This window comes from Corvus moneduloides, chromosome 1 (assembly GCF_009650955.1).
Source record: "Corvus moneduloides isolate bCorMon1 chromosome 1, bCorMon1.pri, whole genome shotgun sequence".
NCBI lineage: Eukaryota > Metazoa > Chordata > Aves > Passeriformes > Corvidae > Corvus > Corvus moneduloides.
Window position 1 is genome coordinate 27,548,951 of NC_045476.1, and position 25,848 is coordinate 27,574,798.

At 48.2% G+C, this 25,848-nt stretch overlaps 2 protein-coding genes across 9 annotated transcripts in view; one reads left to right on the plus strand and one right to left on the minus strand.

Annotated features, from left to right (window-relative positions):
- The window catches only part of AMPH (amphiphysin), a 136,549-nt gene extending 110,920 nt beyond the window's left edge, over positions 1-25,629 (minus strand). For 5 of the 8 annotated variants that reach the window (XM_032103235.1, XM_032103225.1, XM_032103218.1 and 2 more), the window contains exon 1: positions 25,433-25,629. In XM_032103235.1, the coding sequence (XP_031959126.1) occupies positions 25,433-25,501 (69 nt within the window). In that variant the 5' untranslated portion in view covers positions 25,502-25,629. The remainder of the gene's footprint in view (positions 1-25,432) is intronic. The other 3 variants (XM_032103204.1, XM_032103243.1, XM_032103251.1) reach the window with 3 other exon arrangements.
- LOC116441408 lies at positions 10,882-14,740 on the plus strand. Its single transcript, XM_032103262.1, has 2 exons — positions 10,882-11,101; positions 11,245-14,740. Exon 2 carries the CDS (start codon positions 13,672-13,674, stop codon positions 14,722-14,724), a length of 1,053 nt encoding a protein of 350 aa, XP_031959153.1. The 5' UTR covers positions 10,882-11,101; positions 11,245-13,671; the 3' UTR covers positions 14,725-14,740.
- Positions 25,630-25,848: the final 219 nt, after the last annotated feature.

A 25,848-nucleotide genomic window follows, 5' to 3' on the forward strand; every position in this document is an offset into this window, starting at 1 on the left:
ACTATTTTCACTTTTTTTCCCAAGACTTAACAAAAAAAGACAGAGATCCATCACAATCCACCAGAGGTGGTTTTGGGTTTTATTGTTCAACATGTAAAGATAACACCCTCTCTGAAGAACTGAAAATACCCTGAGCTTCAGAGTGAGAAAGGAGGAATAGCAAGCTTGGCACTTGAGACTGACTTCACACTGCCTTCTTTTTTAGATCCATTCAATGGGCAAAAAATTCTAAGATGCATTAATATGTAATAAAATTTGCTTGATTGGTGACTGCTTATATGCAAGTAAGGAATCTTTATGTATAAAAGAATGTAGAAAATAACCTTCTTTGAGTCAGAGAAGGGAAAAGCCTGAGTCAGGTTGATATGACTACTTTAAATTCCACCAACACTTCTGATAACAGATGCTACTGAGCAATCCAACACCAGTACTAAGCACATATTTCATGGTAAGCCTTTGGTAGGATGAGCTACTGATGGGCATTAGCAAAACACTATTGGTATAAGTGCTTTGAGACAAATTGGAAATTGGATACTAGAGAGAAAAAAATTATTTATTGCTCACAAAAACAGGGCCTTCAGAGAAGTGACTTAGCAATCTCAATACTGCACAATGCTTCCTTTAAAACATCCTTTTTCATGGGGTCCAGTTATTTTATTTCTTTTCCAGATAGGACATTGTTGGGGTCTCCCCCCCTGCCATGGAGCCCTGGGAGATGGGCCCTGGGGGGGAGACACGGGGTTTCCCTGCCGCTGGCCAGCCTCATTTCCCATTGGTTGGTTTGTGTTCCCCGGTGTGGCCAAGGACCCTCGGGTCCCGTGACTGGAGGTGTTCCTGAGCTGAGCCCCGGCCATGCGGCTGGAGAAATAAACCTCCCTGAAACATCTACCACGAATCTGTCCATATATACTTCGTTTCCACGGGACTCCTGGTTTGATATATGCGTGTTACAGTAATCCCTGCTGTAACAAACTGGTGGAGGAATGCGGGCAAGACACCAATCCCTGAGGAAAATTCGTGAGTAAAATACCCACTCTAGACCTCTCTCTTCTCATCTTGGTTTGGATATTCTCTCTGGACTATGGAAGAATCGTGGGAAATGGGGCTCTCTGAGCCACAGAGAAAAATGCATCTAGAAGTTAAAGGAATCCTTGAACAACAAAACAAAAAAGTAATGCAACCGGGAGATCTAGAACATTTTTTCATCTGGCTTTTCAAAAGGTTCTCCGATATTTCTCGAACTTACTTTTTGATATCGAACCTCCTGAATCTTGTGAGGGGTGTTTCTGGGACGAGATCTGGGATAAAGTATGGGATCAAAGAGAAGCTTTCCGTGCATACCTTATAATCAGGGAAGCTCTTGAGGAGCATTTGTATGGTCCCATTACCCCTAAAGCAGAAGATCATACTTATCCCGTGGCCGAGGCCGCGCGGCCGCCATCCCGGGAGCACATGACTGCAGCCGTGCCGGCGGAGGTGCCTGTGCTGGATGCGCCCGGCCCCCTCGGGAGCGCGCGCCTTATCGCGGACCCCATCCCCGCCTCGGGGTCCCCGGCCACGCGGCCGCGAGTGCGGGAGCGCTGCCGCAGGCGCCGCGGGTGCCGTGGGCCACGAGCAGCCAGGAACCAGGGATCGGGGTGGCAGCCTGCTCTGAGCACACGGCTCGGAGAGCCCTGCGGAGGGAGAAGTGGCGGTTTCCACAGCGACACGAGAAGCCGCGCAGCGCAGCGCCGAGCCGGAACGGGGCCGCACTCAAAGCAGTGTGGAGTTTGCGGAGCAGAACCACTCACAGGCCACGGAGCCAGCGGCGATAGCAACGCGGGGCCGCTCAGAGCCCAGACACGCACCGGAGCAGCGCCGCTCGGAGGGTGCGGAGCAGCCGCAACGCGGGGGCCCGGCCGAGACGTCGGAGTCGGCGAGGCGGCGGCCACACGGGACCAGCAGCCACAACGAACACGCAAGCACGTGATAGGACAAGTTATAGCAACGAAAATCACAGGAACTGTGAAATGGTACAATGTAAAAAACAACTATGGATTTATAACACGAGATGATACAGGGGAAGATCTATTCATCCATAGAACTGCCATTAAAAGGAATAACCCTAAAAATTACCTGCAAAGTGTAGGAGATGGGGAAGTTGTACAATTTGATATAGTGCAAGGAAAGAAGGGTTTACAAGCAGCAAATGTTACTGGGCCTGGAGGTATTCCAGTCAAAGGCAGCTGTTATGCACGAAATTATAAACAATATCCATCCCAGCAGCTTCCCTATCCGCAGCCTACTTTCCCCTTCTACCCTATACCCAATATGAACCCTTTCCTAAGTTTACCCTATCCCCAGTTTATTCCTAATCCGTTTTTCACCCCATGGCTTCCCTATATGTCTGTTACAGCGGGGATTACTGCAACAAGTGTATTTCAAACCAGGAGTCCCGTGGAAACGAAGTATATATGGACAGATTTGTGGTAGATGTTTCAGAGATGTTTATTTCTCCAGCCGCATGGCCGGGGCTCTGCTCAGGAACTCTCCAGTCACGGGACCCCAGGGTCCTTGGCGTTATCAGGGAACCCAAACCAACCAATGGGAAATGAATCTAAGCAGGGGCAGGGAAACCCCGTGTCTCCCCCCCAGGGCCCCTCTCCCAGGGCTCCATGGCAGGGGAGGGACCCCAACACCTATACAATTCCATTTCCCTACAATTCCTCTCCGATGCCGAGGGGGGGATGAAAAGAGGGAGAGAAGAAATTAAACCCTCTCCTGCCTCAGTTTCCCCACAAAGCATGCCCGGAGAGTTCTGTCTCCCTTCTGTCAGCCCTAAGAGTTTCCACAGAATCTGATTGGACATTTAAGACTCAGGAGGGTGCTTGTTTTGTCTTGAAACTGTTCTTGTTATGTTTATCCAGTTGTTTCATTCTCCTTTTATTAAAATAAAACAGGTGAGATGTTGGGGTCTCCCCCCCTGCCATGGAGCCCTGGGAGATGGGCCCTGGGGGGGAGACACGGGGTTTCCCTGCCCCTGGCCAGCCTCATTTCCCATTGGTTGGTTTGTGTTCCCCAGTATGGCCAAGGACCCTCGGGTCCTGTGACTGGAGGTGTTCCTGAGCAGAGCCCCGGCCATGCGGCCGGAGAAATAAACCTCCCTGAAACATCTACCACGAATCTGTCCATATATACTTCTTTTCCATGGGACTCCTGGTTTGATATATGCATGTTACAGTAATCCCTGCTGTAACAGACATTTAGAAAACTGCCCTCACTATAGAAACCCGCACGATCCAAGTTGAAACACTGAGATAAACACACTGTACTCAAGTTTGAATTCATCCTGCAGTCTGTAAACATGTGCTCTTGATCCAAAATATTTTTTAGTCCATATTTGAACCATATTTGATAGACCTTGCTCCTCTCCATCTTCCCATGGAAAGTGCTAAGCCATGACTTTTGGAGGAGTGACTTGTTTAGGACTTACGATGCCATTCAAATGGCATGTGTGTGTTTGCCATCTAAAGGTTGCCTGAATTTCTTCCTGATTTGCTTCTCAGCTTGGCTGTCAAATCAAAGTAGATTCTCAGCCAACTTCTGAATTACTGTTTATTTCTACACTAATATGAAACTTTGTATAAAAGACGCTGGCACTATGCTTGCAACAACTATGTTCTTGGATTGATGCTACAGGAAAACATGATGCCAGGGTGGTGTTAAGAATAAAACTGTGTTCAGCTCTGCAAAATATCAGTGAGGTTTGTCTTCTCTGAAACAAGGTTTTTAGACCCTGGAAGCACAAATCTCATATGAGGGATTTTTTTTTAGTACAAGAATAGAGAGCAGGAGTAAGTTCAAAAGCCCTGGGGTACAAACAGCACCTTGACTCCACTGAATCTGGAGTGACAGCACTGCTGGGCTTAACCCTAAAGCTACAACCTGGGTGAAGTTCCTGTGAACTCAGCTGGAACTCCCAATAAAATCAAAGCCTATGAATGTAGCCCTTGCCGGCTCCTTCAGCTTGCACACTTGCACTTCTCATGGTGCCTGTCTAATTACTGTCTTAATTACTCGACAACTTGGCTCTCCATTTCACCTTCCCTGTCTTTTAATTTTTCTCCAGATATTCAGCACTGCCTATGTTCAGCGCTGTCACTTTATTCCCAGCTTTCTCCCTCACAGGGAGGACCTTGGTCAGCCTTGCAGACCCTGAGGGAATAGAGCCCTGTTCCAGCAGCACCATCTGTCCCTCCTCTCATGCACAATAGGAGACAAATAAAACAAAATGAACATCCAGTATTCTTTGATAGCCTACAACGTTTGGAGGCTCAGTACTGATTTTTAAAAAATCTAAAGTGTGCAACTGGGTTCATCTATCAAGTAACAGAAGTCAAATCATTTTCTAAATGGGCTTTGGTGGTTATGTCTACAACAACTTGTTTGGTTACAGGTACAAGAGAGAAAGGGAAAGAGCAAGCAGCAAGAAAGGATGACAGAAGAAGAGAAAGAGTAGAGAGAGATAAGAAAGGAAAGGGAAGATTAACAAACATGAAGATACAACTTTCCTGATACTAACTCTGCCTGCACATGTCAACTGAGAATTAAATGTTTAGAGATGTACTATCAATAAAAATCACATTTTGGCAGTTTGCAAGATTGTCACATCATAAGGAGTATATTCATTTCTTTACTAATTAATCCAGAAACCACTGAAGAATAGAGAAGGAGGTCTGTGCTATTTTTTAAAATCAAAAAAATTTCCTTACCCTTTTAGTCTTCCACATTTCTTTAAATCCAAGTTCCATATTTCAAATTCACACTGCATCTCCAAAAGCACAGTGTGTTTTTGGCCTTCAGCTAACCATGGACATTGACCTTATTCTGTTGTGCTTGTTTTCCACTTGCTGCTTTGCATAGAATGAATCCACTCCTTTACCATTTCCTGAATGTGTCCTGCAGTGACCATGCTGTGGTAGCAGCAGCCAACCACCCTTTGCCTGTCTTCAGTTACTACTGTGCACTTTTCTCCTGATGAGTTTCTCTCCTGAGCAAGGTAAGCCATGGGAATGCCTGGCCTAAACCTGCCCCAGACCAGCCTGCTTCTAGACTGAGCCATGCTCTCGCTTCTCTTCAGGCCCCAGTACATCTATGATCTTTTATTTTGCTTCTGTCTCCTCTGTGTTCTGCCTTTCACCAAAAGCCTCTGTCTCCTCTTTGATAAGAATGTGGTTAGCACAGATTTGAAAAAGATGAGGCAATCAATTAAATTCTTTCCTGATTGCCCTCATTAACCATTCCTTATGGTTTTTATAGGACTAAAATTTGTCCTATAGTTAAAATTACTGGCAACATTATTTTGAAAAACATACTTCATGCTCTCAGCAGATCCATTTCAGCAGTGTCTCTTCCGTACTTAAAAAGTTCATTTGAACTGCATAGAGTGGCTATACCAGTGTGAAAAGATAACACCCACATAAACTAACAAGGATTTAGGTTACAATAGCAAGTTAAACAACAGGAAGCCTAGTTTAAACATAAGCAACAGCTTATGTTTACAACAGATCTGTACAGGTTTAAAAGGAATATAATATTTTAATTTATTCCTCTACATGTCCTGCATGCAAATAAGTCTTTAAACAACTTCCTGAATCTAAAACTAATACATGTATTTTATATGAAATATCAGTGTCATTTTTCAGATCTCAAAGACTGATTATTCTCCACAAAAAATGGATTGCCTTTATTCGATCAAGCTTCTTCTCTGTATGCAGTGTTTCATCTCCTACTCTATGATAAGTATGTATTAACCCTTGTACATGTGGGTCATTTAACTGGGCTTTGGTGAGACATAAAGCATTAATCATGACTATAAATAACTGTTCTCATGGCATTACAGACCACCACCTACCTCTGCTATATACTGCTAAACCCCATATACTTCTGTAAAGACACAACTAAATTCTTACCAAGGATCACAGTCTAGAAAGGAAATTCAGATTATCTGTATTCTTTAGCAACTTTTATTTTCTCAAACCTCTACTTCGTTAAAAATAAAACATCAACCTACTCCTAACATGTTTTTCAATTTAACCTGGGAAAAGCAGGAAAGCCAGTGTCTTTCAAGCATGTACAGGCTCATATGTACATACCCTCCTCTTTCATATTATAGATAAAGAGGATTGACTGCAGTTCACAGACTGTAGCACTGGCCTCTGTTTCGCTACAAACCACAGATACAGCAATATTGTGTGTACAAAGAAATGGGGTTAGAAAGTGAGAAAGCTGAGACTTTAAGAGAACATCAAAGGAATTAATCTACAGAGACATGGAGAAGAAAGCAGAGAATCTTATCTGGGAGTAAGCAGAAGCTTTTTGTCAGAAAAGAGGTCGTAAGAAAAAGAAGGCACGACAATAAAAAGTAGTAGCAGGGCACTGGGAGTCTGAGCCCAGAGCCTTGAAGTGTGGTGCAGTCCCTGACTTTTTTGTGCTTCTGCCCACTGAAAGACCTCTGAGCATTCCCACTGCCCCACCAACATTCTGAGAAATTGTCTAAACAGAATTTTACCAACTAAGTGCTTGTCCACACAATTTTTCACTTGTAATTGGTTTTGTCCCCAATTCTGCAGAATGTCACATGTGCTAATGTCCTACAGATAATGAAGAATAATTATTGAGACAACAGAAAGAAAGGTAAAGCAACCAGGAAGAGGAACAGGCTATTTCCTACTTAGCTTTCTCATAGCACAAGCAGAAATGTGTTACATGTGTCTTTACTGCAGCCTAAGTTTTACCATGTCCACTTAAACAGATTAATAAACTCCAATTAGCAGAGACTCAACATGGCCACACATGACAAAATTGCTTTCCCAAGTTGGTCACTGGTTTATCATTCTGACTAACTAGCTATTCATCAAGTCTGGAATAAATGATTTTGTGTTTGAGAACAGCAAAGATTCAGTGTTGCACAGCACTGATGCTGATGCCACAGAACATTTAGGGAAGAGTGACCCAGCACTTGAATCACTATGGATTGGAGGGTCTGAGCAGCTGAGTTTGCAGCAGAACCCAATGAACTAAACCAACCGCTCCCTAGGGAAAATGCCCTCTGTACTGAAGCAGCAGAGCCACCTTCTACTCTTTCTCCCCACACACTGCAGTCCCTGAGGCGAGTGAGAGTACTGGCATAGCAGGCAGTCACTGCTGCCTGATCAGGGTTTTTGTGGGGGTGAATCCCCCTGCATATATTTTAGGCAAGTGAAAAATCCCCCTGCCATCTTCAGGCGCATTCAGGGTGCTACGGTCCTATTCATGTAGGCAACTGCAAAAAATGTGTTAAAGGGCATCTTTCACCCTTTATTTTTGTTTTCTCCCAAGGTCAGTATACTGTCTATCGTCCCACACTGGCTTGGCAAGCCACTAAGAGAGGACTCCCCACAGCCTGGACAGGTGTGTTGCAGGAAAGGTGGGCACAGGCATTGAAAAACTCTCCCCTCCATGCTCACCCCCACCTTATACTTAGCCTGCTGTTCTCTGCCATTTATCCCCACTGAAATACCCTGCTATGACAGATGCTGGGCAGTTTTCTTCACTGTTCCTCCTAGCCAGCACATAAAACTTGGGCCAGTGAGGTGAAAAGCAATGTCTATTCTCCTTTCCTGCCCTCATCTACTGCTCTCTCACCCTCACCATCTACAACAACTGGTTGCACCAGAGTCCAGCAGCACATCCTAATCTAGGAGGCGGGCACTGCTGATCAATCCAGACCAGAAATTCCAGCATTTTCCAGATACACAAGTTATCACCACCTCAACATTTCTCCTCTATGTGCCTATAAAGTCACACTCTTAGAAGTGCCACAACAGGAAGGTGGCATGCACTGTGGAGTGTCTGCAGACCACTGACAGCTACTATGGGGCAGTCCTTGGCTCACAAACATTAAGTCTTAGACAATATAACAACGCCAGATAGACGATCTGCTAGAGGGGCAAGATGTAGTGAAGAAGGTGGCCAGACTACTACCCATGAATTAGTAATAGATTTTTAAAAATTTTGTTTTATTTTTAAGAGAGAGTTTAAGTGACGTGTAGAGAGAACAGTAGAGGAAGGGGCCCATACTAAAGAACTAAAAAGGAAATGGGAAAGAAAAAAAGAGAAAAGATGAAGCTGTCAAGCAATAATTGAGGATGAGGCAACCTTGATAATAATAATGCTTTGGCCAGTGAACACAGAGCTATGGATCCCCATAAAACTTAAGAATCAGTATTTCTTTGACTTGTGGAAACTAAGTGAAAGTGAGGAAGAGTGTATTATGTAGCAACTTACAAGATCATGGTTAATACTGCATATAGGCGGTGAACTGGAACAGGAGAAACAGATTACCTTTCCTTACAAAGCAGGGAAAATATCATATGAGAACCTAATAGGAAGGAGCCTTGGGGGCTTTCTCTCCCCTTTCTTTCATGTGTCACACCCAGATAACCAAAATCTATGTCTACCTTTTAACCTGTACATTGGAAACTAAAATAATTGAAAGCAATTAATATTTTAATAAGAGCTACTGTTTCAACTGATTGAGAGGGTCATGTGATGACTCCAGTTAGATAGAGGGAATGCTGACAAAAGAGGAAAACCACTTCTAAATTTTGAGGCAAGAAGAAAGAACACATTCTTCTACAAAAAGGAAAGCTAGAACAGGGAACAAAGGACTTGAACTGCAAAAAAATACATTTACATTCTAAGAGAAGAGAACTTTCTGACTGGAGGTACCTAAGCAAAGGTATGGATCAATTTAGGGAAGCTGCAAAATTACCATTACAGACTTCAAAAGGCTGGCAAGAAAACCATTCCTGAGGAATAATTTTAAGTACAGTTGATTCCACTTTCGTTTAGTAGAATGGGCCAGATAACCACTTGCACTCCATCTTTTCTATAATTTCTATTTAAAAAAAAAAGAACTTTCAAAAAAGGAAATTCAATTTTTCATTACACTTGAACTTGAAGATAGAAAAATATCATCTGCATAGTTTAGAGCATACCATTCACATGAGAAATTATTGACTTATTATTGGTTTTGTTTATAAACTCAGAAATTAAGAACTAGGTCTTCAGAGGTGAAGTTACCTCATTACTGTGTGTGCTTGTGCCAGCACATCCCCAAATTTTGAGGCACGTCATAATGCTGTAATGACTTCAATATAATAGATTTTGTAATATCTGTGGGGCCAACATTTTAAATCATTAGACAGGAGTTTGCTGTTATGAACCCAAGGCTGCTAGAACCATGTCATCACATTGCAAGCAGGTCAGCACAGCTGTAATATATGTAACATGCCTTTCACAAGTATATTCTTGCACGTACTAGTCTCCTGCCTCAGAGCAGACATTATCAGTTACAGAACAGAACTTGTACAGAACCACAAATTCTCTTCCAGATGAAAGTTCACTGTTTCCTTTCATACAATCTCCTCCTTTACAACATTTTAAACCCTTGTTATGCCTTCAAAGTTCCCATAAACTGGAGTATGTACTGGTTTAACTTTCAGATGAAACCACATATATTACTTAGAAATTAAACATCAAAAAACACATTATCTGGATTTTCAGAAGCTACATAAGAAATGCCCAGGAACAAACCTTACTGCAACCGAATTTTGGAAGTGTTGTGACAGCACCAGCTGGATTTATTATGAGAGGGTCAATGAGAGGTGGTCAGTGAACCCATGTCTACCAGTGTTGAAAAGGCATTAGGACAGTGCCCTTAAAGCCATGCTTTTACTTTTGGTCAGCACTGAAGTGGTAAGGTGGTGGGACTGGATGGTTATTGTAGGTCTGTTTAAACGGAACTATTTTATTCTACTCAAATCTATTTTCTCCTAGCTGCTCCTTTCCCTACCAATACACACTGGGGAAATCTCTGAAGACAAATCTTCCCAGCCCTGCACTAGCAGAAGGCACTGAATATCCAGAAACATCTCCCAGCCTAGGCACTGGCTCTGTCACCTTGTGGGAAGGAGGTGTGTACTGTCTGAGGGGGCCAGAGCTGTGGATCATCTCAAGATGATGCACACAACACAGTGTGATGTGGTTTTTTTAAACTCATCAGTGTTCAGCTAAGATAGGTTTTCACAGGATGGCAAAACACCACATCAATGACACTAGCAAGGCTCAAAGATCAAGCCTTCAGTCTGGTGCAGGATGTACATCTCATCTAAATGGTTGCAGACATCTCAAGAATTGAACACCTGTTGAGTACCTGTTGATCTTCTGGTGGATTGTTTTTCCTTTTTTTTGTACTCATTTTTAGAATTGCCTGAGCTGTTTCCCTCACAAAAACATACTAAAACCACAAGAGCCTGAGAACAGCAGCACAATCTCACAGGGAAGGTCCATCTGGCCCAATAGTCTGTCTCCAAAGTGTCCAACCACCAGTGTCGGAAGAAGAGCACATGAGCACTGAAGTCTAGTCCTGCCAGGACGTGGGGGTGCTCACAGGCCTCAGTGGCTGGGACTGGCCTCTCCTGGGACCCACACCCCCACCATCTCCTGCCAAGGGCCCAGGGGAGGTGTCCCAGCTCTGCCTGGGACCTTCAGTCCCTGCCTGAGCCCTGCTGTAGGTGTGCCCATCTCTGTTCCGTTCTCCTGGGTGGGCCTGGGACCTGCACTGCAGAGCTGCTCTCTGGGGTGGAGCCCTCAGACCTGGGTCGAACCTTGTCATGCAGCGCTCTGGGTTTAACATGGCATAACTGCTCTGTTCTATTCTATTCCCTGCACTCACCATGAGCCAAATAATGATGAGACTGCTATTTGTGTGAAGTTCCAGGGAGTTTTTGATCCAAAAACACATTCAAGAACACATGATACACAATAGGATATTATTTTAATGTTTGTTTTTCTGAATCAGTTTCAGAACTGATGCTCACAACCACTACCACAATGTGCATGTGTAGCCAGGAGCAGGCTGATGTGTTCTTCAGTTTAGCTTGAAAAATCCTTTGTAGTCTGGAAAAGGCAAGTGACAGAGCTACGGAATGCAGCAGCAGGAATACAGGCCCAGCAGGTCCTGTCTCCTGGAGGGTGAGAGCATGAAGAATGAGAATCAGAAGCAACAACACAAAAGGTGTGTACTACCATGGTTCCAAAGTGTAACACATATCAATTACAAACACAGTTTTTGCCTTCCAAGATTTGCTTCATTGCTGTGCTCCCAGGCCAGGGATGCATGAAAAGCACTCTCATGTCTGTCCTGTGCTTGTGTTGCAGGCAGGAGAACAGAAAAAGGCAGCTCTGGATGGATGCAAGAACCCCATAGGAAATGGAGCCAAGGGAAGAGCAGAGCTCAGTCCCGCTCCAAACTTGCAGTGGGCAAGAGAGCCAGAGAGAGCCAGGGCATGACTGGCGCCTTGGAGGTGTGAGGGCAGCAGGCAAGAAAGGAGCCGCAGGGGCCCAGAGGAGCCCTGACAAGGGGCTGTGCCCAGTGCTATGGAGGACAAGAAGCAACCCCCAGGCCACCCTTGGGGCCCACCCTGGGAGTCTGGAAAGCTTCCTGCCCAGTGCAGGGCATGAAAGGCTAGCTTCATGGGGCATGAGCAGCAGGCAGCAACCCAGCCAGAAGGGCCTGAAGGAGCTGTGAACAGGGGTCATGCTCAGTGCTGCAGAGGAAGGCAAAACTCCCCAGGAAGTGCCAATCTGCCCTGGGGAAAAATTCCTTCCTGACCCCAGTGCTACTGATTGGCCATCCTGAGCATGGGCTCTGTAATTAACGGACCCAGTGGAAACACAAATCTCCTTAGAGAACCACATCCCATCCTGCTTGCTAACCAGAGACACCTGGACAGGACAGCCCAGGGTCAGCCAAGCCAACTGCCAGTGGTACAATAGATAGAGTCTCCAAGGATGCTCAGGTAAGTCCCTGATCCAAAGAGATAGATGATTGGTTGGGTTTTTTTAACCTTTCCCTCTCATAATAAACCAGAACTCTTCTAGGGATCCTTAAAAGATCCTGCCCTTAAAAATGACAATGGCCTGGGCCCAGGGAGGGGCCAGGGGACAGTTTGGTGCTGCCCTCAGCAGTGAAGGGGGTCAATGCAGGGAAAGAACCAAGAAAAAGGTCAGACCAACACACACATCTACCTTCCCCCAACAGAGAACCATGGATACTGGCCTCATTCATCCAGGCAGCAGGAACTTGGCTTGTAGAAGTTTCACTTCACACTGAACAGGAACGAAATTCCTGCTCAGCTGGCACTGATCGAGGTTATGTATTTTTAGGGTTCAAGAAGGTAGGGAGGATCCTGTGTTGTGCCTAGGGCTTTTTCCCTAGAAGATACTCCTGAGAAGATGGTAAAGATGAGGCAGGAAAACTCTTCTAAAAATCCTCTTCTTTCCCAGGCTGGTTTTAAGCTGTAACTCACTTGATCACTTCCCACTAGTTTTAGTAAAACATCCTAAGGAGGCAGAAAATGCCCAGCTGCAAGGCTGGCTGGAGTGACTTACAGCTCCCTGAAAGCTGCAGGTGAAGCAGCTTGGGAAGCACAGCAAGAAGAACAGACAGACCTGCCCTTGCTTGGGTGGCCCAATCTGTGGCAAGCACTACCACAAGGGGGAGAGATTAAAACTCAATGACAGTATAGATTTTCTCTACATTTTTGACTGGTTTGCCCAAAATTGTGCTTGATGCTTATTTTTCAGTTACCTGTCCATTTTCAACTTCATTTTTGAATGGGATGAGAGCAACAGAGGGTTTTAATCGTCACTGAGCTAATGACCACACCATTGTGCCCATCAACCACAATCCAGTGGGCTGTAGGGAGGAAAAAAAATCTGAATTTAAAAACAACCGTGCAAGAAGTTTGTGGAGACTGGCATGAAATGTCAGGTTGTGCTTGCCTCTGCCAGTGGTGTAGACAAGCAGTACTGTGAATAGAAAATATGGGCTGTCATCTCACAAGATTTAAAAAGGCCAACCCATGTGCCTGATGTACACAGCACCCTCCCGTCACAAAAATGTAAAACTAAGAGATAACGTGTTTCTAAAGAAGAAGTGCTTGGACTAATGACTTGAAATGATTATAAAAGCCAGAGGCATGAACAAATGATGGCACAGCATGGCCCACGCACCCCATTTTTTCTCCCGATGCCGTGTACCTGCAGGGGAGAAAGGCCTGCTATGGCAGGTTTGGAAGGCAGTCAAGGCTGTCTGCACAGTACAGCGGACTGTGACATCAGCAGTCCAAAGACTCCATGGATGGCAACCTCGGTGACCTCACATCCCTCACTGCTTATGTTTGGGCATGGGCAGAGCCTGGCCCCGACTCACTCGCGCCTGGACCTCTGGCAAGCGTGCCTGGGAGGACTGGACTCCTGCAAGGTTGTTGGGAGCTGCTGTCAGCAATTCTCAGTTCTCATTTGCGAGACATTGCCTGTTTCCTCAATCCTACCTGGTTCAGGAAGCCAAGTACTGTGGGTGGTGCTTGCAGCAGCACAGGTGAGCAGTGCAGGAAATGTGCCCATGGGGCGGCCCTGGGGTGGGCGATGGCGTTTGGGGAGCTGTGAGTGTGTCCTTCTTGAGGGGCCTAGGCATTTCTTCTACCCGCCCATCTCCCTGGGACAGCAAGTGACCATTTTGCAGCGTGTCACGCCAGCAAGAGGGAGCAGCTGCTGTCCCCAGCTCTGCTGCAACACGCAAACATGGCCACGGAGACAGAGTGGAACTGCCCCATCTGCCGTGACACTCAAGGTGAAATCGCTTCTGTAACGCCCTGTGTCCATATGTTCTGCCTGGGCTGCATTGTGCGGTGGGCCAAGAGGAAACCATCGTGCCCCCTGTGCAGGCAGGCTATCAACAGCATCATCTACTCTGTTCGGTCAGAGGAAGACTTTCTGGAGATAGTTCTTCCAAGCCCCTCGGATTCATCAGCTGCTGGCCACCAGGATGAGCAGGGGGCTGCGGAGCTGATGCCCAGGACTTATGTAGCTGGCTTCCCACCTGAGGTCTGGGCAGGCTTTTTCCAGGACTCAGAAATCCTCGAGCCCCTGCTGCCCTGGCTGAACCAGGAAATATCGGAGCTGTTCAGAGCCAGCTGGTGGGAGGTGGCTCTGGCCCAGAGCGCCATCGTAGTAAATTTATGCCGCTATGGGCTGAGTGAGGAGGCCTTGGTCCGGGAGCTGCACCCCTTGCTGCAGGAGGAGACGGTGGCATTTGTGCGCCGGCTCATCGACATTGCCGCTGACCGGTGCAGTGATGTGATCCTGCGGCAGATGAACCTCCTGAACTCCCATGCTGATGAGGAGGAGGAGGAGGAGGAGGAGGAGGAGGAGGGAGAAGAGGAGGGTCGCACAGCCATCCCTGGTCCCTCTGCCTCCTGCCAGGGGACTCCCACCCCCATCCTGCTGGCCTCCTCCTGCAGCCCTGCAGTCTCCAACGTGGAAGCGGACAGCGGCACGTTGGAAGCCACTCTCCACGGGGGGCCCGTCCGCTCTCCATCCGCGCCTGACCCTGCAGAGCGGGAGCAGCCCCAGGAGGAGCCGGGCGGGGCAGCAGCAGTAGCAGGCCCCTCTGCCCAGGGCTGCAGCCGCAGCCCTTCCTCTCCCGGCCGGGACAGGGACTGCTTGCCCGAGGGGCCCCGGCGCCCTGCAAAGAGGAGGGCTTCTGGCCCTCACGACTCTCCCCAACCCCCAAAGAGGCCGTCCCGCCGGCGGTGGCACAAGCCAAGAACCCTTGTTCGTAGAAGAAGGAAATAAATTGTTGGTTTTTTGACACAGTCTCTGAGGGTTACTTTCTCCCCCTTCTCCTGGTGTCTTTTTCCTCTCCCCTCACGCCCCACTGTGGGTGGTAACTGCCTTGTTTTGGGCTTTTGGGCACGGCCATGGGCCTCTGGAGTCGCAAGGCCATATCCGCGCCATCTTCTCCTCCAACAAATCCCGCTGCAGCTGAGGGCAGAGGGGGCAGCAGGGACCGCTGGTTTATCAGAGGAACGATGGCCTCAGCCTGCACCCAGTTCTCCTCCCTGTCCACCGACCGTCACTTTCTGCTCTGCTTTCTCGACGTTAGCCAGCGCACCCTCGCTCCCCGAAGGGCTGCCAGGGAGGCACAGAAAATGAGCAGGGACATCTGAGCCAGAGACAAGACTTGGAGTAACAGGATTTGGGGGAAGGGAAGGGAAGGGAAGGGAAGGGAAGGGAAGGGAAGGGAAGGGAAGGGAAGGGAAGGGAAGGGAAGGGAAGGGAAGGGAAGGGAAGGGAAGGGAAGGGAAGGGAAGGGAAGGGAAGGGAAGGGAAGGGAAGGGAAGGGAAGGGAAGGGAAGGGAAGATGGGGGGGTGAACAGGGCTGATGGTGATGCAAAGATCTAGAACATCTGAAGGTGCCCAAGGCTCTCAGCCCTTATCTGCTGAAGAGCACTGGCAAGACCACAGGGATCCCTTCAGGAGGAGCATTGCAGAGCTTTCTGCTCTCATGCTCTGCAGAGATGGGGCAGCAGCTGTAAAATACAGGGTGCAGAGATGCCACAAGAGATTCCAGTGCTTTGGAGCACCCAGTGGTGTCCTGCCAGACATGGGAAGGAATGTTGTGTGCAAGGTCTGTTAGGCTGGGGGCCTGTAGCTATTCTCACAAGTCCCTAGAGATGCCTCTATGTTGAGTCAGAATATGGACATCTCCAGGATGGTTTACCAGCCTATGAGACAAGGAAGTGAAAGGTCTCACTCAAGTGCTCAGGGAATAGCTGGTCACCAGCACTGAGGTCAGGAAGGAATTTTCTCCTGGGACAGATTGGTAATGGGACCCAGGGTTATTTTACCTCCCTCTGCTGCACTGAGCCTGACCACTGCTTAGGGCTTCTTCAGTCTCTTTTGGCTGGGCTGCTGCCTGCTGCTCATGCCCCATGAAGATGGCCTCTCACACCCTGCAGCTTGGGGGAGAATCGCTTTTTTTTTCCCCCATGGTGGACTATCAAGTGTCCTCAGGTGTTTTTTTACCTTCCTCTACAGCACTGAGCATGACCTGTTGTCAGGGCTCCTTTGGGCCATTTTGGCCAGATACTGCTGCTCATGCTCCACAAGGTGGCCCTTGTGGCCCACATCTGGAGGGAAGAGGCTTCCCAGACTTCCTGGGTGGGCCCCAAAAGTGGCGGTACCAGTCTACCTTGCCCATCTTTCCCAACTCTCAACACTGTCCTAAATCAGTCCAGCTCAATAGCAAGGGATGGCCAGGGATGGTGCTGTGCAGGGTTTAGAAAGAACTCTGTGGCAGCTCCCCAGGGCCCCCCCAGCAAGTTCTGTCACTTGGCACCAGGGCACTCTTCTGTGCACATGCTGGGGTCTCCAAGGGCATTATTCCCCACGGGGATGAGACACCAGAGCAAGCTCATCACCAATGCCAGCACTAGCTGTCTCTTCTGGGCCATGAACAATTCCTTGTAGACTGTGTTTCCCAGAGAAAGGGGAACCAAGTCATGCCTATTCCCACCTTTGTGGGTTTATCAGTGCTTTTTGACTCTACCACTGTAGGTCCCTGGCTGAACCTCGGTGACTCCTGGGCTCCCACATCTGATGTCTACTGAAACAAAAGGGTCTTTTCTCTGTGTTTTAATTTTTCTGTCTTTTAATTTCTATGCGTTGCTTCTGGTGCTCCACTGGTCTTCTTTGGGAAACTTTTGGAAGGCCACCACGTGAAGAAATTGAACACCAGTACACACTGAGAGATTGCCTCTGATGACATTTCTTCCCAGCACTGGACTAGCAGAAGGCACTAAATACCCAAAACCATCTCCCAGCCTAGGCATTGGCTGTGTCACCTTGTGGGAAGGAGGTGTGTACTGTCTGAGGGGGCCAGAGCTGTGGATCATCTCAAGATAATGGAACCATCTGCACTAATTTGCAAAAAGTGTTTTTTGAAATTTTGCTGGGTTTATCCAATTTCACTGGGTTTCCACAGGACAAAAAACCCCCACACCTCTGATATTATCAAGGCTCAAAGATGAAGCCTTCAGTCTGGTGCAGGATGTACTTCTCATCTAAATGGTTGCAAACCATTTGGAGGTGAGCAATACCTGTTCATTTCTCCGTGAATATTCTTTTTTGCTCCTTGTGCTCATTTTTAGAAATGTCTGGTCTGTTTTCTATGGAAGAACATACTAAAACCACAAGAGCCTGAGAACAGCAGCACAATCTCACAGGGAAGGTCCATCTGGCCCAATAGTCTGTCTCCAAAGTGTCCAACCACCAGTGTCGGAAGAAGAGCACATGAGCACTGAAGTCTAGTCCTGCCAGGACGTGGGGGTGCTCACAGGCCTCAGTGGCTGGGACTGGCCTCTCCTGGGACCCACACCCCCACCATCTCCTGCCAAGGGCCCAGGGGAGGTGTCCCAGCTCTTCCTGGGACCTTCAGTCCCTGCCTGAGCCCTGCTGTAGGTGTGCCCATCTCTGTTCCGTTCTCCTGGGTGGGCCTGGGACCTGCACTGCAGAGCTGCTCTCTGGGGTGGAGCCCTCAGACCTGGGTCGAACCTTGTCATGCAGCGCTCTGGGTTTAACATGGCATAACTGCTCTGTTCTATTCTATTCCCTGCACTCACCATGAGCCAAATAATGATGAGACTGCTATTTGTGTGAAGTTCCAGGGAGTTTTTGATCCAAAAACACATTCAAGAACACATGATACACAATAGGATATTATTTTAATGTTTGTTTTTCTGAATCAGTTTCAGAACTGATGCTCACAACCACTACCACAATGTGCATGTGTAGCCAGGAGCAGGCTGATGTGTTCTTCAGTTTAGCTTGAAAAATCCTTTGTAGTCTGGAAAAGGCAAGTGACAGAGCTACGGAATGCAGCAGCAGGAATACAGGCCCAGCAGGTCCTGTCTCCTGGAGGGTGAGAGCATGAAGAATGAGAATCAGAAGCAACAACACAAAAGGTGTGTACTACCATGGTTCCAAAGTGTAACACATATCAATTACAAACACAGTTTTTGCCTTCCAAGATTTGCTTCATTGCTGTGCTCCCAGGCCAGGGATGCATGAAAAGCACTCTCATGTCTGTCCTGTGCTTGTGTTGCAGGCAGGAGAACAGAAAAAGGCAGCTCTGGATGGATGCAAGAACCCCATAGGAAATGGAGCCAAGGGAAGAGCAGAGCTCAGTCCCGCTCCAAACTTGCAGTGGGCAAGAGAGCCAGAGAGAGCCAGGGCATGACTGGCGCCTTGGAGGTGTGAGGGCAGCAGGCAAGAAAGGAGCTGCAGGGGCCCAGAGGAGCCCTGACAAGGGGCTGTGCCCAGTGCTATGGAGGACAAGAAGCAACCCCCAGGCCACCCTTGGGGCCCACCCTGGGAGTCTGAAAGCTTCCTGCCCAGTGCAGGGCATGAAAGGCTAGCTTCATGGGGCATGAGCAGCAGGCAGCAACCCAGCCAGAAGGGCCTGAAGGAGCTGTGAACAGGGGTCATGCTCAGTGCTGCAGAAGAAAGCAACCCCACCCCATCCCCTTCCCCCCATGAACCAGTTCCAATCTGCCCTGAGCGAAAATTCCCTCCTGATGCCATTGCTGATAATCAGCTATTCCCTAAGCATGTGAGCAAGGCCTCACTCCTCATCCCACAGTCTGGTTATGTCTTCAGGATATGCCTAAGCCCTATTCTCCCTCAACCTGGAGCTATCTCAGGGGCTTCCAAAAGTGGCTAAATGTCCTCAGCCTGAGAAGCCTGAGGGTTAAGAATCCTGGCACCACTGGGTGTTACAAAGCCATAGGATGCCTGACAACATCTCTGCATCCCATTTCTTATAGCAGCTGCCCCTGGCTCCACAAGGGGCTGAGGACAGGGCCATGCAATGCTCCTCAAGAAGGTGTTCACTTGAACTTACTAGTGCTATCCAGCTGAAAAGGCCAGACAGCCTCAGGCACCTCCAGGTCTTGGCGGTTCTTCTCCTCTGATGGACTTGCATATGTTTCCCAAAGGCTGAGCGCTACTGGCAGTTGGCCTTGCCTCCAGTGTTCCTCCCTTAGCCTCCTCCAAGTAATTCCACTGTCTCCTCAAGGACTTCCTTTTGGATGTCTGTGGGCTGGCTCCAGGCCAGCTTTGACAGTAGGACGTGGGAAGATGCTCCCTTTTGTCCTGCCCTCCCCCCCGCCCCCCCCAAGGCACTGCTGCACTGCAGGGTGGTGACACTGTGACATGAGGGTGATGGGGTCCCCCATGCACAGCCCTGCCTGCCACAGACCAGCCACCACCCCTCCGCCCAGCATTCTTTGGAGGAAGGCCTCTGGAGTGCTGTCCCAGCCCTCAGTTGTCGTCTACTGGGTACAGCTGCTGAGCTCCCCTGACACATTCTGTGCCACTTGGCTTCTAAGAACCTCATGCTGCTACTTTTCTCTCAGGTCATGGAAGAAACCAACCCTGTAGCCCAGAGACCACCCATAAGAGCTGTCTCCTCTCTGTGATGGAACTAATGTCCATGTTGCTACATTGGGTTGTCCAATTCTCAGAGGACAATGACTGCAGGAACACTTTCCATTTATGGACATTGAAATTGAAAGGGACCAATTGTTATCAGCTGAATATTAATAAGTCCATTGGGCCTGATGGGATTCACCCCAGAGTACTATGGGTAACTGTAGCAGACATTACAACAGGACAACTCTCAATCATCTACAAAATGTCTTAGGAGGCCCCACCAACTAGAAATTAGCCCATGTTACACCAGTTTACAAGAAAGGCAAGAGAGAAGACCAAGGAAACTACAGACCTGTTAGCCTAACCTCAGTACCTGGAAAAAAATATGGAGAAAGTCGTGCTGGGTTCTACTAAAAGACGTGAAAAACAATGCAGTCATCAGACACAGTCAACATGGGTTCACAAAGGGAAAGTCCTGCTTAATTAAATAACGTTGTAGAATAAGGTCACCTGCCTGGATTAAGGGAAGACAGTGGATGTAGTTTTTCTGGGGTTTAGAAAGGCTTTTGATACTGTCCCTCAAAGCCTCCTTCCAGGCAAGTTGTCCAACAGTGGAATGAGTAGGTATACAGTGTGCTGGGTGAAGAATTGGTTGAAGAGCAGGGCTCAAATTGTTGCAGCCGACAGGACGTCTGGCTGGTGACCAGTTACCAGTGGTGTTCCTCAGGGCTCATCAGTTCTAGAGGCAGCTCTGTTCCATCACTTTATCAGTGATCTGGAGGCTGCAGTTGAATGCACGGATAGTTTGGTGATGATACCAAACTGGGAAGTGCTGCTGACTCTCCCATGGGACACGAGGCTTTGCCTTGCAGAGAGATCTGGATTGACTGGAGCAGTCACCAATGACATGAAGCTGAGCAAGACCAACCAAATGCTGGATTCTGCACCTGGGATGGAGTAATTCCAGACACGAGTCTGAACTGGGAGAGGAGTGGCTGGAGAGCAGCCCTGCAGAAAGGGGTTTGGGAGTGCTGGTTGGCAGGAAGCTCAATGGGATCAGCAGTGTGTGTGCCCTGGTAGCCAGGAGAGCAAACCTCATCCTGGGACGCATCAAACACAGCATTGCCAGCCAGCCAAGAGAGGGGATTATCCTGCTGAATTCAGCACTGGCACAGCCTCACCTCGAGCACTGTGTGCAGTTCTGGGCCCATCGTTTAAAAAGGATGTGAAGGTACTTGAACGTGTCCTGAGAAGGGCACCAAAGCAGGGAGGGGAAGGGGCTGGCAGGAATGTGCTCTGGGAAGCAGCTGAGGGCACTGGGCTTGTCTGGTCTGGATAGGATGAGGCTGAGGGGTGACCTCACTACTCTCTACAGCTTCCTGAGGAGGGGAAGTGGTGAGGGAGGTGCTGAGCTCTTCGTCCTCTCCCAGTGCCAGGACACATGGGCAATAGTTCAAGGTTGTGCCCATCAGAGGAAGTTCAGACTTGACATGAGGAAACACTTCCTTACCCAGAGGGTGGCCAAAACCTGGAATAGGCTTCCTGGAGAGGTGGCTGATGCATCCCCCAGCCATGCCTCTCAGTGTTGAAGAGGCATTTGGACAGTACCCTTAAAGCCATGCTTTAACTTTGGTCAGCCCTGAAGTGCTCAGTCAGTGGGACTAGATGGTCATTGTAGGTCTCTTCCAGCTGCACTATCCTATTCAACTAGAGTTGTTGGGTTATAGAAGAGAGGACAAGGAGATAACAAGTGTTATACATTGGGTTATCAGCTTAAACGGAATTTTCCAGATAAACCTGGAGATACAAATTCAGCCTTTTCATTCAAGTAATCTTGTCCTTAGAATTGACTCAGTCAGCCTTGGCTACCAAAACATCTGTTCTGGTTTCATTTTAAACACATTGGCATTTCATTAACTTTTATGGCTGGGATATAGTCTCCTAAATCAATCTGGTCTTTTTAAAACTTTAATCCAGATTCTTCAGCTGACTTTTGGCAGATTTTAACAGATACTGCAGGCTCAGCATGTCCATACTTCCTGCATTTTGGGGCAAAAATCATTGAAGAAATGTGATGACCAGAGTATTTTAATAGATGGCACATTCATTGTTTCAAAATCAGGGTGCCAGGGCACGTGGTACCACATAAAGCACCATCACCTGGATGATGTGAAAAATAGAGTGTCCAATTATTATTTCCATATAACTCTCAGATTTAACACTTCTAACGCAAGACAGAGATTTGCCCAATATGAGATTTTCTGGTTATTTAGCTTTTGTCATAGAAATAGTGCCAAGACACACACACTACCTACACTGTACAACTAAAATTTTTCCTAGACAGCAAGGAACTGAAGATAATGATAACATCATTAGAAAAATATTTTCCATAAATGAATCAGAGAATCACAGAATAAACTGAGTTGGATGGGACCCACAACAATAACTGAGTCCAACTCTCAGCCCTGCACAGGACCATCCCCAAGAGTCACACCATGAACCCAACAGCATTGTCCAAATGCTTCTTGGACTCTGTCAGGCTTGGTGCTGTGATCGCTTCCCTGGGTAGCCTGTTCCAGTGCCCAACCACCACCCTCTGGGGAAGAACCTTTTTCTAATATCCAACCTAAACTCCCCTGACACAACTTCAGGCCATTCCCTCGGGTCCTGTCACTGGGCACAACAGAGAAGAGATCAGTGTCTACCCTTCTTCCCCTTATGAATAAGTTGCAGACTGCTATAAGGTCTCCCCTCAATCTCTTCTCCAGGCTGAAGAGACCAAGTGACCTCAGCCGCTCCTCATACTCAAAGCTTCCCCTCAAGGCCCTTCATGACCTTTGTTAACTCTCTTTTAGAGTGCTCTATAATAGCTTAATATTTTTCTTATATTGTGGCACCCAAACTGCACACAGGACTCGAGGTGAAGCTGCACCAGTGCAGAGCAGAGCAGGACAATCCCCTCCCTTGCCTGGCTGCTGATGCTGTGCCTGATGTGCCCAGGACATGGTTGGCCCTCCTGGCTGTGCGGGCACTGCTGACTCACATTTAACTTTTTGTCAGCCAGGACCCCCAGGTCCCTTTCTGTGGTGCTGCTCTCCAGCATCTTGTTCCCCAGTCTGTCTGTCTGTACATCCAGGGTTGTCCCATCCCAAGTGCAGAATCTGGCACTTTCTCTTGCTGAACTTCATATGGTTGGTGATTGCCCAGCCCTTTGATTTGCCAAGGTCTCTCTTCAGGCCCTCTCTGCTTTCAACAGAGTCAACAGCTCCTCCCAGTTTTCTATTATCTGTGAACTTTCTTAGTATCCCTTACAGTCCTGCATCCAAGTAATTTGTGAAGATGTTGAAGAGCACTGGGCTGAGGATGAAGCCATGTAGAACCCCACTAGTGAGAGCTCACCAGTCTGTCACCCCACTCACTGAAACGCTTTGATACCAACCCATGAGCCACTTGCTCATCCACTGCATGCTGTGTTTATCCACCTGTGGGCTGGACATTTCATCCAGCAGGATCCTGTGAGAGACAGTATCAAAAGCTTTACTGAAATCCAAAATGAAGGTCTATGTCTTAGAGCCACTCCATGTTTTTAATACATATGTTGCTTCAATAAATAATAGAAAATGATGTGAAAATGCTTTATAAAAACATTGATCTATAAGGACACAGTCAGTAAACTGAAGGTGCACAAATCCGATAGAAGCATCAAGATAAAAACAAGTCAGTGTATTTAAAATCTCTTTAAGCCAGTGTGATATTACACACCTGTCACAATGCCATCCTATTCACACCATCAAGAATCAGACAAATCATACATTTTCATCTCCTCAATAAAATTTACTTGTTGTCATCAAGTACCCAAAACAAATAAACAAAACTCAATCATTCCCATTTGGGAACCTTTTTTTTTTGAGTAAAGTTTTAGCAAAAATAATGAAGGATTTTTTGTTGTATAGACAGAAAGGAACTCAAAGCTAACCAGACATGTAGACATGAAAGAGTACACATGCACAGCTCATGCAATAACAATACATGTGCCAGGAAGGAGGAGGCATGGATACAGAGCTACATGATCCTGTGCCCTGCTCTGTGTCCGACCACTGGTACTACAACCTACTCTGTGTAAGGCCACTAACATCTTGTAAATAATAAACTTTTAGACCACTGACATAAGAAATTACCACCACAGACACTATAAAGAAGCCAAAATTGCCAGATGCCTAACTGCAATACATGAAGATCAAACCAGACAAATTCTCCCCTTGTTAGCATGGTCGATCACCAAAGTGGAGGTAGAGCAGACCATCTATCAGAGGCCAACAGCATCTTCGATTTGCACCCAAGGCACCCATCAGGATCAAGGTACGTGTCCTGGGGCTGGTGCATGAGCAGTCTTTGAGAGGTACAGGGTACCTCAGGTACTCACATTAAGGTGTTCTACCTGGTATGCGGACACATTTCTGTGAGCAGGACCCCCACATTGGAACAGACACAGCCTGAAGCAGTAAATGTGATTAAGACTTGCACCAGTGCTTTTCCAGATGGTTAATCATAACTGACAAAGACACAAGGAAATAAACAATATTTTTAGGCTTCTACTCCAACTACCAACTCAAGTCAACTCACACCATAAAATCATCAGATCTCTTCGAACTATTAAAGAGTGTGTATGTGTTTTACTTGAAAGCAGTTGCAGTCCAAGCCTGCAAGAATGGAAATGCATCATGACTTTAGTGTTGAGAAGTCTAGTACTTTATAACCTGGTGAGCTATACAGGAGTATTTGAATGGGAAAATTAATCACTAGTCTGTGACAGCCTCAACAATTAGATTCTTAAATAATAACACAATTATGTATGACTTTTGTACGTATTAATTGTTGCATTTTTTATGCCACTGGAGCTCCACAGAATTCAATGTGTGACCAAAAAGAAAGTGAGGATTTATAGGCAATGAAATATAAGAAATATGCTCATAAAAGAATCTCTCTTAATTCTCCAGAGCCCTATTACCAAAGTACATAGCAATACAGGATATGTGCTAGAGGGGTATAAAGGCTTTATTAGCCCTCGAAAGGGATGACTCGCAACACTTACTGACAACTATGTCTGCAAAATTCATGCTGGGAACAGCTTTATTGCAAGCTGTACTAACAGCAGACACGGCTGCTATATACAGTCATAGACAAGTGCTTTTCTGCTGGGCCTAATATCTGTATCTATGATCTTGTTTTGAGACACCCAACAGCTTCACAGGAGCTATTTGTGCAGAACATTTATACAGCTATCAGCTTTCATTAATGAAGATGAACAAAACAAACAGTGGCCAATAAGGCTCTCGTCTTTGGTCAGAAACTCCTGCAAATTCTCCCCGACTTCTCCCGTTGTTCATTTCCAGGCTAAAATCGGTACCGACTTTCCAAAGCAGTACACGCTGTCAGCTGCAGAACATTTCGACCAGCCTCACGACATCCCGAGAAGCTCCCCAGAACCGCAGCAGCCGCTGAGGAAGCAGCGGGCCGCGCCAGCACCCCGGCCCCCGCGGGCTCCCGTCATCACACGCAGCGGTGCCTGTCACGCCGCGGCTGCAGCAAGGCGGATCGCCGCAGCCGGGGATGAGCCGGCGCGGGTATTAAAGGAAAGGCAATCCTCTTAGGAGGGCTGGCGGCGGGCGGTGAAGCGAGGCGAACCGAGCCCGCGCTTCCCCGCCCGCGGTGCGGTGCGGTGCGGTGCCACTCCCGCGGGCAGCCCCGCGCCGCCTCAAAGGCGAGGGAGCGGCGGCCGGTTCGGGCCTGCGGCAGCCGCCGCCAGCACCCGCAGCGCCGCATCCCCGCGGGGGGCGAATGGCCGGCGGGGCGCAGGGGCAGCGCGGGCGCGGTGAAATGGGTCAGTTACGTAATAACACCGCCGGCCCCGGCCCCGGCCCGGCGCCCCCGCGGGCAAGGAGAGGGGAAGCCGCAGCGGCGGGCGCTGGACGCGAGCGGAGCCGCATCCTCTCGCGGACCCCGGGCACCGCCGCCGCACCCTTCTTCCCCCTCCGCCCCTTCCCAGCGGTTCCCCCGCCCCGGAGCGCACCTTCTCCTGGGCGCGGTTGAGGCGTTTCTGGACGTTTTTGGCGAAGAGGCCAGTCTTCATGTCGGCCATGGCGGGCAGCGGGGATAGGGAGGGTGGGGAGAGAAGGCGGGCGAGGCAGAGCCCGGTGGCTACGAGCGGCAGCGGCAAGGCAAGGATGGAGGGATGGAGAGGAGGAGGAAGAGGAGGAGGAGGGCTTTAAAGACACAGCAGGGAGAGGCGTGGCCACCGCCGCCGCCTCAGGTGAGCCGCGGGCCCCCCCCAGCTCCGACCGCCCCCGGCCCCTGAGGAGGCGGCTGTAGGGACCCCGCAGGGCGGGTAGCGTTGTCTCCTGGAGATGGGGCAATTCTTCTAGATAATAAAACACATCAGGAGAGATAATGGGGACGATGATTTCTAGAAGCACAGCTGAAGCACTA